Source organism: Onychostoma macrolepis, chromosome 16 (assembly GCF_012432095.1).
Source record: "Onychostoma macrolepis isolate SWU-2019 chromosome 16, ASM1243209v1, whole genome shotgun sequence".
In the NCBI taxonomy this organism is placed as follows: domain Eukaryota; kingdom Metazoa; phylum Chordata; class Actinopteri; order Cypriniformes; family Cyprinidae; genus Onychostoma; species Onychostoma macrolepis.
The window spans coordinates 140,001-152,500 of record NC_081170.1 but is presented as its reverse complement, the minus strand read 5'-3'; the positions used below and the strand labels follow the sequence as shown (position 1 = coordinate 152,500).

The following is a 12,500-nucleotide window of genomic DNA, read 5'->3' as shown; positions in this document are numbered from 1 at the left end:
TTGAGGATGCACTCCATGGTGTTGATGGTGATGACCACGGGCTCCGAGCTGAGTTTGGTCCAGGGCACGTGGATGCGCAGCTCGTGGATGTGGCCGCTCAGGAAAGTGAAGGGCAGCTTGAGCTCCTGCAAACACACACGCAGCCCGTCAGTCAAACCGGAGCTCAGCAATTCAACACTCACAATCAAACAGAACCAATTCACAAAGGCTTCAAACGCTTCCAGAGGCGTTCTGACAGGATTCCAGAGTGGCTTTAATTGAAGATCACTAGAGAAAGTTTAACTCCCGCTTGGGACGACGCAAGCTGCTTCTAATAATATCCTGCATCAAACTCAGAGAGCGTGTGCGGAGCCAAACATTCTCACAACATGACACAGTGATCCGTTCCAGATATTACAACTGCAAAAACTCAGTGTTGCCCAAATAAGAAAGCAAAGCAAATAGTCTGTTGCATGTACGCGCGAGCGTCAGATGACAGCAGACAGAGAGACAGAGAGCAGGGAAACATCCACTTCAACCCTTCAGAAACGCTGGCAGCTTTGAAGACACAATATGAAAACACTCAACACTGACACCTCTGAGGAATTCAGCTGAAAATATCATTTCATCTTTTTTTATAAGATGTTGGCTGCGCACACAGTCACTGCTGATGCTAACTGTTAGGGGTGGATTTACACTAAATGTCAAGGGCAGATTAAAGTTCATTCTGAATATGATTTTTTTTGTAAATTGATGCAGAATTATTTCAGAATCAGCTGACTCTTCGCTACTGACTAAGCAACTTTCCAAGCTTTTGCTATAAATGTAAGTTTATGAAGGATCTGCATGTTTGCAATGCAATTTTACAGAAATGATCACAAAATACTTCTACTAACGACACTGAATTTTCCCTTTTCCAAATCTTTAAATAAATCTTCATGCCGTGTATTACTCTCCGTGTCGCCCTCATTTCCAATGAACACGTCTGTAAGAGCATATTAATCAGCTCAAGCGTGAATGAAAGGCGACTGTAGTGTGAAAGTAACCTGAACAGAACTGTTCTTCACACTGAAGTCATCAGCTGTAACTGCTGTCAGACCACTTTCCTCGGTTTAATGACTGCGAGAAGCATTTGACTCGATTCTGATTCACGGTCTCACAGATTTAATCAAGTAACAGCGTCATTTAATAATTTCATCAATATCAACAGTCAGTAACCAAGGGAGGCGGGGCTTAGGGAAATCAATTGTTTCCATAATACTGTTTTTCATATCCACCGTTTTTCCTACATTTGTGCTTTGTGCAAATTATGGGAGTAACATCCGTCAAACTGTAAACAATCAGCAACCGCCAGCAAACTTAAAAGTTCACTCAATGAATGCCATGATAAACATTTTCAAAAACGAAGTACAAAGACGTGACATTATCCTCCTCGTGTGTAGAAGTATGAACAAACCACGAATGAAATCTCAGGAGATATTACAGATGTCACAGATATTCTGGTGATATAAGAAAGTCACATTAAAATGCCAAGCAGTACGTTATTTTCCCGAGGAATAGGGCTGCATGATTAAACGCATGTGATTGTCATGCGCATCTCGTCAGTAAAGCTGGTTCTGTGATCAGTAGTAAATCTCCATCACGTGCTTTCAGACGGAGCAGCATTTACTACACGGAGCCGGAGGTCACTGACAAGCTGCGCAAAACCGCGTTCATAATCGCAGATGATATAATCGCACGATTATGAAATTGAAGAAATCGTTCGCGATAATGACAGCTGTTTGAGTAGCTTCTCAGTGAACTACGGCTCCGTGTAGTAAATGCTGCTCCGTCTGAAAGCACGTGAAAATATCACATTTAATAACATGTTTTACTCCAAACTCACTTCATAACGTCCGTCGAGTGTTTGAAATAAACCCTTCTGTGAGATGATGTGGCTTCTTACACAGAATAAGCCACGCAACACATTTCATATGAATGAATGAGGCATTTATATAGCGCTTTATGTATTGCTGAACACCCAAAGCGCTTTACACTCGTGAGGGGATCCAGTCTTGGGCTGCAGGGTGATGTGGCTGTGGCATATATATATCATAGCATTCTAATCAATGATAAAGGCTATGTCAATTAGCATTGCACTATTTTATATACTTTATTATAATAAAAATTATAATAAGAAGAACTCAGATAAATACTGTCGTAGTTGTGTGTTAATTAGTCATTGAATCAATGAAAGCAGTTAAATCTTCCGTGTATTCAGCGAGCGCTACAGGCATCTCCTGGGTTTCTTCTGCGGGGCGTATTTGGAGTTTCTCTGGAGATTTACTGCTGATCACAGAACCCTGCTTCACATGACAATCACAGCTTCTGCCTAATCACGATTTATTGCCTTTGCGATTTAATTTCGATTAATCGTGCAGCCCTACCGAGGAATAAAAATAGAGCGTGATGGAAAATGTTGAGATGGTTCGGTCAGAATGAGATGTTTCAGTCCTTCTGGGAGGCAGATCCCAAAACCAGAAGTGCCGCCATATCTTAGAATGCAGTAAAGCTGCTTCAGAAGGACATCAGTGAAGGAAAGCTTCATCACAACTGACCGCTGTGCTGTCTAACCCTCCTGCAGATGTAGATCAGCTGATCGTCTCTCACCTGCTCCAGCACGTCCAGTCTCAGGTCCAGTTTGCTCAGAACCACGTCGCCGCCCCATAATGACAGCTGCAGGTCCGACGGCTTCAGGTTCTTTATGTAGCGGTTCACATAACTCATCAAGAGAGGAGAAACATAGGACTCCAGCATCCTGACATCCCGTCACGCCTGCGGACACACACACACACACACACACACACACACACACACACACACAATCACACACACACACACACACACACACACACACACACACACACACACACACACACACACACACACACACACACACACACACACACACACACACACACACACACACACACACAAACACACAAACACACAAACACACAATCACACAATCACACACACGTTTGTTTTAGTGGTTTACGGGGACATCCCATAGGCGTAATGGTTTTTATACTGTACTTACTGTATGTGCTATTGTCCTACACCAACCCTACACCTAAACCTACCCCTTACAGGAGACTACAGGCATTTTTAGATTTAAAAAAAAAAACACCATTTAGTATGTTTTTAAGTCTTTTGAATTATGGGGACACAGGCTCATAAACCACCTTCACATTGTAATACCTGTCATAACCATGTCATTATCCAAATTTGAGTCCTCATAAACCAGTGCACATATAAACACTGTTGGGAGGGTTACTTGTAATAGGTTACAGATTACAAGTTACCCTTTTTAATATGTAATACATAGTGTAAATATTTCAATTACTTTATTAATGTAAATGCTTACAGTTGATTACTTTTTGATTACTTTTCTAAATTTCTAACGAATGTTTTCGACTGTTAATCGCTAATATTATTCAACACTGATTACAGTCAGACTTTCAAAATACTTAATCTCTTGAATTAAGATGATATTTTAAAGCACAGACACCACAAAAACAGACTTTAGCACATCTTTTTACTACAAGAAGTATTCAGATGTAAACCTCTTTGTAATTGTTAACAATTTCATAAGTAGCTGTAATTTAATTACACATTTTTTTCTCAGTAACTGTAACAGATTACAGTTAGGCTTCATTTATTGGTAACACTTTATTTTAAGGTGTCCTTTTTACACGTTACATGTACTTACTATTATAATAACAATAAATTATGCGTAATTACATGCAAGTAACCCAAATCCTAACCATATATTAAGTACATGTAGTTCATTTATATTACTCAGTACCTAAATGTATAATTACACTGTAACAAGGACACCTTAAAATAAAGTGTAACCCATTTATTGTGTAATTAGATTACGTAATGCCGTTACATGTAACTAGTTACTCCCCAAAACTGCATATAAACAACACACACACAGAACTGTAGAAATCAATCCGGATTCTAATAGACCGCCTTTGAGAGGATTGATCAGCTGATTTAAACCTCACTGAATGCCGCTCAAATCCCTCGATCGATATTCACCTGAGCAGCAAGTGTCCTAAACCTCCACCGAGGTCACCGGGGTCACCGGGGTGTACATAATAAAAGTCTGAAATAATTAGCGAACGTTAACTGTGTTTTGATGCTATAATTTCATGTCATTCATGCCTCTCATCAGAGCCGCCTCGCGCTCGTCAATGTCAGAATGACTGCTGTGGCCAATCAAATAAAAGGGGGCGGGGCTTAACAGATTTAACGGTCAAATTAAGATTAACATTTTTCACAACTGTTTTACAACAGAATGTTAAACACAGTGACATTCAGCAAAACCACTGGTCTTTAGTCAAATTCAGCCGTTTTAAATAGAAAAATATAATTTACGTAATTCATGTAATGTAATTCTTAGTTGTCAATATGTCCAGATAAGAAACATAAACTGCCCGTTTTCAGCATATTAGGCATACAATTAAGAATGAATGTGTGCATATTGTGAATTAATTCATAAACTTGGTTATCAGTTTTTCTGATATCCTGTCAGAGAGTTATGATCCTCACACCTGCAGCAGAAGTCTTCAGCCCTGTTCCTGGAGACCCTCTCCTGAAGAGTCCAGCTACAACCCGAATCAAACACACCTGAAGCGGCCACTCGAGCTCCTCGAGACGGGTGTGCTGAAGCCCGGGAACAGGGCTGAAGGCCACTAAAACAGTGTACTTTTTAATACATTTGAGCTCTTCAACTATTTTTATGTATTCTTATTTTTATGTATTCCTTTAACTTGTCTTTTTGATAAGTGTCTTCAGCCTTTGTGTTTTGATACTCCTGTGTCTGTGCTCAAGCAGTTAAAGGGATAATTCACCCAAAAATGCCAGTAACCCGCATGTCATTCCAAACCCTGATGTTGTTCTTCATGAAACATGACAGGCTTGTTTCACTCATCACAGCTTATGTTCTGACAGAATTTAAAAACACAAATTATGCCAAAAGCCACAGTGTATTACAAGTTATTAGAGGCTTTATTTTAAAGGTGGGCCTGTATTTGACTGAGAGCGATGATATCTGCATGTACTCATCATTTGAGCCCGTGTTTACTTTCTTCGCCGACACAGATGAACACAAACACACGGTTTAAAGCTCTGACACTCTCCGCGAGCTCAGCTTCGATCGGTGTTTATAAAGCCCTGCGCGCATTCATCAACATCACACACACAAACACACACTTACAGCTTCACCGACGCGTCAGACTCCTGCAGAAACACAAACACAAGCCGCGTCCATCACTTCCGCGTACACAACGCCACAGCGTCATCGCCTGCGTACATGCGTCACTTCCGGCACAGGGCTGACGCGAGGCAGACGTGTGCGCGCGCGTAAAAGCCGCGCGTCAGGGCAGTTTGAGTGAAATTGCATTTTTTTGTCCGTTTCTTTCAAACACAAACGATATTAATTAAATGACCCAGTGACGTGGCGTTATATGAAGTTCAGCTTTTAAGCGACGCGTCATGGGCCTCCGCGTTGAGTGGTTCCGCGAGCGTCACTGCGTCGCGTGTTCAGACGCGTTCTGTGTGAATGGACCCTAATCATCATTATCCAAACACTGACTTTACACGAATAATCATTAAATATTCATTATTACTACATATACTAATTATTTAGACACTGACGGTGTTTATTTGAACTCTGATTTATTCTTCAGTAATAGGAACCTTTAATGAGCGACAGAGCAATAATTAATATAAGATGCGCAGGGTTTGCTGTGAGACTTATGAACTCTGACAGAATCCTCCCGAACCTATACATTTATTAAATATAACCTACACTAAAATCTGTAAATAGCCTACTGACTATATATAGGCTATATATATATATATTTCTTTATTATTAAATAGCCTACTGACAATAGCTACTTCACGTGACAATACTTCTTGTTATTATTATTTATTGTTGTTGTTGTTATTATTATAAACACTATCTCTATGGCTATTAAAAACTGACTGTAGCCAATAGGCTACTAATGATTGTTAAATACTGTCATTACCTTTATTTGATTGAACACTGATGCAGTCAAAATCATTTTAATTCGGCTATAAATCCACATTAATCGCTGTATTTCCACGCAATCAGTGAATGTGGATGTCTTCCTCTGATCGCAGTCTGTTATGAACCAGTGTCCATTCAGATTTGTTCTATTTTTGTGTTCTTCCTCTGAGATTAGTCTTTGTGGAATATTTTATCACAGGCCTTTGATGGAATCAGCTCGGTTTTCTGTTCCGAACCGGATCGTTTTATTTATGATTATCGTTCGCTTTATTTACAGGATTTACACGTTTTGGATTTGCGTCGTTTATACGAAATTAACAAAAGAACTCTACAAATCAATCTGGTATTTATTCAATTCAAGAGATTAATTTTACGGGCTCATAATTCACGTGCCATTGTTCCTTTTTTATATATTTACACATTTCCAGATGAGCTGTTTCTTGTTTCTGCCGATCTGCTGTCTGTAGTTCTGCGTGTACCTTTTCACGTTGTTTATTTTTTTAAATAACGATTATATTATTTATTACACTATTTATAGCCTACACACAGTATATTTGCTCACATCGTGTGTTAAGATGAAAGCATGAATCAGAGATGATTAGAACAGCAGAATTCATCTCGAAGCTCGGCTCACATGCAAACACACATAAATCGACAGCTAGGCCAATGACGTGACTAACAAAGACAGTCCAAACAGCTAAATATTAGTTGTCATAAATTCTTTAAAAAACCCTTAAAAAGTTTTTACACACACTCGAAAGGTCAGCAGCAGCTAAACAGCTCTGAAGTTAAATCACTGCTGACCTTTTTTATTTAACGATAATTAAAATTAGATAACCATGTCGGGACATATTAAAATAATAACGTAGTCCCTAACATATTAAAATAAAACGTAAGAAGGGGAAAAGTAGATTTTTTTTTTTTTTTTACAAAAGTCCAGTCACCATTTAAAAAAAGAAAACTCTTTATTAAAGCAGAATTGTGTCCGTCTCTTCTCACTCACATTTTATTGTCTTTGACTGAAACACATGATTGTATTAATCCTGTGAGCGCTTTATTTACACAATGAATTCTCCCGGTTCCAAACACGCAGTTCAGATGCAGGTGATGATAAAAATAACGATAAAAACTTTATTTACATGAGTTCACAGAGTCTGTTTAGGTGCACGCGAGTCCGTGCGTGCGTGCGTGCGCGCACTCGTTAGTTCACTAGCTAGTAGTCCTGCTGAGGGCTGTGTGTCAAACTGTGGCGTCGCAGGTCACAGTTGCGCCGAAACACCTTCCCGCAGCGGCCGCAGGAGAAAGGCTTGAGGTCTGTATGGGTGAGAAGGTGAGTTTTCAGGTTACTTCTTTGATTAAAGGTTCTTCCGCATGTGGGGCATTTGTGAGGAGATTCCTGTTCAGATTTGAAGCAAGCAAAGGATTATTCCCTTCAGTTTTCCATCAAAAATATATGCTTCAATGTCAACATTTGAGGCCCAGATGTTTATACAGGCCCGTGTACGCTGGTCTATAATCGACAGCCCCAAACATGACATTTTAATTAAGAGCTACGAACGAACAAAAGCGTGTTTGTGCAGAATGTCATTCACATATACAGAAGGTATAAATGAGGACAATTTACCTGCAAGTGCAACGTTTTATGCACCGCCAGAGTTCGCGACTGACAAAAGCCCTTGCCGCACTCCTGACATTTGAACGGTTTCTCCTTGGAGTGAATATATCTGCAAAACAAGCGAGAATGAGTCAAGCTGGACCTCCTCGAGCAGAACAGCACGGCACACACATGGACTCTCCATAATGCTTCTTATACTGTACAAACTGTATAAGCTATTCTACAGCCTCACAGAAAACTTTCTGCATTTTTAGATTCTCAAAACACCATTGAGCAGGCTCTGTTTTAAGCCTTGTGAATATATGCAGTGTCCTCATAAACCAACTTTACATTGTAATACCTCTGTCATACCCATGTTATTCTACACATTTGAGTCCTCTCTCACACACACACACACACACACACACACACACACACTCAGCAGAGCTCTCCGGAGCGGTCACCTGTGGTCTCGCAGGTGGTCTTGTCTCCTGAAGGCTTTGTGGCAGATGTCGCAGGTGTAAGGCCGCTCGTCGGTGTGCGTGCGCTCGTGGATCAGTAGATTGTAGGATTTGGTGAAGTGTCTCCCGCAAAACTTACAAATAAATTCCTTTTTGCTTTTGGACGGGAGTCTGCCGCGCGCCGGCTTGCGCTCCGGGGAGAGTTTGCCCAGCTCCGCGCTCAGCTTGCCCAGCTCGCCCGCTTTGGGCGGATCCTCCTGCGTGGCTGCCGCCGCGAGGTTCGCGAAGTCAAACCTGGGTCTGTCTTTGTGCAGCGCGGGGACGACGCGCGTCGCGGATCCGTGTTTGGGGTGGAAGAGATGCGCGGCGAACGGCAGAGCTGCGGAGAAGGCGAAGCGCGGGTCCACGAGGCCCTGAACCGGCGGGTAGCCCAGGGTCCAGTGGTTCATCTGCACGGTTTGGAGCGAGCTCAGGCCGTACAGATGATCCGCGGCGGCGGGGAACGCGTTGAGCGTCTGCAGGAGCGAGTAGTTGAGCTGCAGCGCCGGGTGCAGCGGGATCGGCGCCGGTAACGCTTTACTGCCCATCTCGGAACCGAACTCCAGCAGGATCCTGAGAAAACACAAGCAAAGCGAGTCATCGAACACCGTATCGTTTTCCTTACTTTTTAAAAAGTTTCTTTCCTCAAATTATGATAGCTAGCCTACCTGGAAAAAACATATAACACATTTTGCAGCATTTATTATTCGCTTTTTCTAATTGTGTCGCATGCAAAACATCTGTTCATGACATAATTTTACTATCTCCATATTTATTATTATTATTATTTATTTTATTTTTTTGGCTATTATTTTTATAGGCTATAGGTTTTTTTTGTTTCTTTAATTTTGTCCCGTGCCGTACTGTCGCTATTTAAACGAGCGGTCATGAAAACGCGTTTAAAACAGACGGGCAGCCTATATTTATATGGAAAAAAAATCTATGCATACGCTAATAGTCATCAAAAATCACAGAAAACCACGAAACGAGCCGAAATGAAATCTAGAGCAAAGGTTTGACTGGACATTGATCTCGTTTCGAGCGCGTTCCCGAAACTCTAACAGGCCTAATATTAAACTGGACTTAAATCTGAAGGACAAGATAAAGATGTCGAGATAAAGTTTAGAGTGTTAGAGATCTTCAGATATCAAACTGCTTCACTCTGTTTGCTAAATATTTCAATATTATTACGAAGCAAATCTAAAATAAATCGCCGATCATTAACTGCTCGAGAATATTTCGCTGACCTCTATAAGCCAGAATGCGTTTCTATTAATATCCGTCTCTTGCACTGATCCAGATGTGATCAGAGCCACCAATCACGACAATCGAACTTTACGATGGGAAAAAAAACTAACTTTCTTTTATTCTCGTTCTTGGAAAATAACAGCATCATAAATCGTGTAACTTAAGCATCATTTTTTTAATTTAAATGTGCAGCTCGTCGCATGAGAGTTCGTGCATTTCTATTAAAACAGAATAAAGTTGTTTTCTCACCCACGATGCCAAAGGTCGCAGTTCGACTGTAATCCACACAGAGCGAGGAACTTCAGCTCAAATTCATAACTACAGTTCAAACATGCTAAAGCTGTCAGCTTGAGAAGCGAGGAGTGCTAGAGTCCGGTTCTGCTCTGGACCTGCTCTGGATCCCCGGACCCCGCTGTTCTTGTTCTTGTTCGAGCGGCGGAGCTTCACGGACCCGCCCCTCCACACACACACACACACACACACACACACACACACACACACAAGTTGGTTTTTATGGTTTACGGGGACTCTCCATAGGCGTAATGTTTTTATACTGTACAAACTGTATTTTCTATCGCCGTACACCAACCCTGCCCCTTACAGAAGACTTTTTTTTTTTTTTTTTGAAAATCTAAAAATGCTCAAACTCATTCTGTATGATTTATAAGCCTTTTGAGTTACGGGGACATAGACAGTGTCCTCGTAAATCACCTTTACATTGTAATACCTCTGTCATACCCATGTTATTATACACATTTGTGTCCCCGTAAAATACAAAAACATGCACACACACACACACACACACACACACACACTCATCTGTGTTTATTTGTGTTTGATGGCAACACGCATCGGACACACACACACACACACACTGAAGTTTGTTCTGTGATTACACGAGGAAACACTTTCATTTCTCAATCACTGCTCCAAGTGATATCACTCAAAACCCTGAAACCTCTCATCATCTTCTGCTCATATCGATCCAGACCTGCGTGGCTTTCTTCCTTCTTCTGCGAAACAAAACGAAGATATTTTGAATTTTTTTTGTTGTTGTTTGGAAAATATAAAAGTCAGTGTTGTTTGGTTCCAAACATTTTTCAAAATAGACTCATTTGTGTTTCACAGAAGAGAGGATCATATAAATAAAGACAACATTATGATTTTTGAATAATCCTCCTTTGAAGTATTAAACGGCTGCTGATGATTAGGCTAATTATTTCAGATTTATTTAGTGATGTGTCATGATTCAACAGATAAACCTCACGTTAAACATTAATACCTGAAAAAACCTTTAATTCAACTCCAGTCGCGTTCATCACTTCTGCTTCTAAAACAATTCCAGTACATTATTCATTTTCTAATTATTCCTTAATTGATTTCCTAAATTAACGGAACATGTACGCTACGAAAACGTTTTAGCATAAAAAGTGTATTGCAATATATATATATTTGTATTTTTATATAGCCTAAATATCTTTCATCTGATCAGAATGTATTTAAAATGAACGCAGGACTATGAATCATGTCGTTTGTAATATAAATAAAGCAGACTATTTGTTTTTGTTTCTTTACTTTTTTCGGTGATTTGTCAGAGATTAGCCTACAGTTTTTATCTTAAAAAAGAAAGGAATAAAATAATAACAATAATGATAATATAATAATAATACATTAAAAATGTGTGATCTGTGATTAAATCGCGTTCATGAATCTAGTCTATGCTGATATGAATTAAGCAGCTCATTGGGTTTTGTGGATGAGCAGATATGATTATGATGAATAAAGCAAATAGGCCTATATCAGTGAGGGTTGATTTCTTTCAGTTATTTCGACTGAAACAACTGGACTTCACTGCTGTTATAAGAGGTAATTACATCAGATCTGACTGCGATTAATGTTGTGTGAATGAGTGAAGAGCGCCGCCTATCGGTGTCTGAGAGAAACTACCTGAGATCATCCAGCGATTACTGTCATATATGAGTTCATATATCAGTCACTGATACAGCTTCTGTGTTATAGCAGGATATCTGCATCAACTCTCCGTCAGTCAACAGGAAGTATAGCAAGATCTGATGTAGGTACATTTAAAAACGCACACACACACACACACACACACATACATATATATCAGATATACATACATATAAATATATACCTACAAATGTATAGACACACACATATATATACATGTCATTTACAAATATATCATTCTTTTTACTTTTAAATTAATGCTTAATTTTTCAAAACAAGACCTGCAGTTTATAGAATAGGTCGTGATGTAACGCTTGCGTAGAAAATAAAAACACAAACCGTGAAAACATCACAAACTTGCAGAGAACTCCAAACACTCACACAGGAGACGCTGTATTTCTGTATTATTTGAATGTCTTATATAGATCTGTTTCTTCCATTTATTCATTTATCAGATGCTTTAACCTGGTTTGACGAAGCAGCAGCATAGAAACAGTTTAATTTTAGCTGTAAAGAGCATGAGTTGTGTCAGCTGTCCAATGATCAGTAATACCCACTAATCAGTCAGTTATGAGCGCACATATCTGTGTGTCTGGACACTCTGTCTGTAATCTCACACACACACACACACTGATCCTCTACAGAAGTGTGTGAATGTTAGAGCAGAAAACACACACACACGCACACACGCGCACACTCTCACTGTAATGGCCGCCCGAACAATCAGCCAGTGAAGTTCCGCTTACAGCTCCACAAACAGACCCAGCGGCCGCATCGAGCAGCTGCACACACACACACACACACACACGACAGAACTGCTGGCTAGCCGAACTGCTTTAATGATATCTGACTCTGTGCTGGATCTCCAGCAGGAAGTGATGAAGACTCACATCACGGAGCGAGGGCTCGATCGAAAGGCCTCGACACACGATTCCGATCCGTTCGACCGTCTGGAGCCGCATTCAGAAAGAAGACTAAAGAAAAGAGGTTTTGTAGGTAAGGTGAAGTTTACCTGGAACAGGCTGAGAGGTGGTGAGGAGCTGGAGTGAGACGGAGCAGCTACAGAGAGGCAGGATGTCAGCCGAACCTGCTGTGGTTTGCAGCCCCCTCGCATGCGCTCATCCTG

General features: G+C 40.5%; 2 protein-coding genes across 9 annotated transcripts in view; both read right to left on the bottom strand.

Moving 5' to 3' along the window:
• The window catches only part of LOC131521776 (intermembrane lipid transfer protein VPS13B), a 126,336-nt gene extending 120,980 nt beyond the window's left edge, over window positions 1–5,356 (bottom strand). For all 3 annotated transcript variants that reach the window (XR_009266364.1, XM_058746825.1, XM_058746824.1), the window contains exons 1-3: window positions 5,246–5,356; window positions 2,629–2,793; window positions 1–125 (exon numbers count right to left, since the gene is read on the bottom strand). The exon at window positions 1–125 is cut by the window's left edge and continues 19 nt beyond it. Coding sequence is in view for 2 of the 3 variants with exons in the window: in XM_058746825.1 (XP_058602808.1) it covers window positions 1–125; window positions 2,629–2,775 (272 nt within the window). In the remaining variant the exon portion in view is untranslated. The remainder of the gene's footprint in view (window positions 126–2,628; window positions 2,794–5,245) is intronic.
• Window positions 5,357–7,034: 1,678 nt separating this feature from the next.
• The window catches only part of osr2 (odd-skipped related transciption factor 2), a 30,822-nt gene continuing 25,356 nt past the window's right edge, over window positions 7,035–12,500 (bottom strand). The window contains exons 2-5 of one of the 6 annotated variants that reach the window (XM_058747275.1): window positions 12,387–12,500; window positions 8,120–8,728; window positions 7,686–7,785; window positions 7,035–7,457 (exon numbers count right to left, since the gene is read on the bottom strand). The exon at window positions 12,387–12,500 is cut by the window's right edge and continues 345 nt beyond it. In XM_058747275.1, coding sequence (XP_058603258.1) covers window positions 7,275–7,457; window positions 7,686–7,785; window positions 8,120–8,703 — 867 coding nt within the window. In that variant the 5' untranslated portion in view covers window positions 8,704–8,728; window positions 12,387–12,500 and the 3' untranslated portion in view covers window positions 7,035–7,274. Of the gene's footprint in view, window positions 7,458–7,685; window positions 7,786–8,119; window positions 8,729–8,823; window positions 9,621–9,652; window positions 10,948–11,350; window positions 11,473–12,386 lie in introns of those variants that run through there. The other 5 variants (XM_058747277.1, XM_058747274.1, XM_058747272.1 and 2 more) reach the window with 5 other exon arrangements.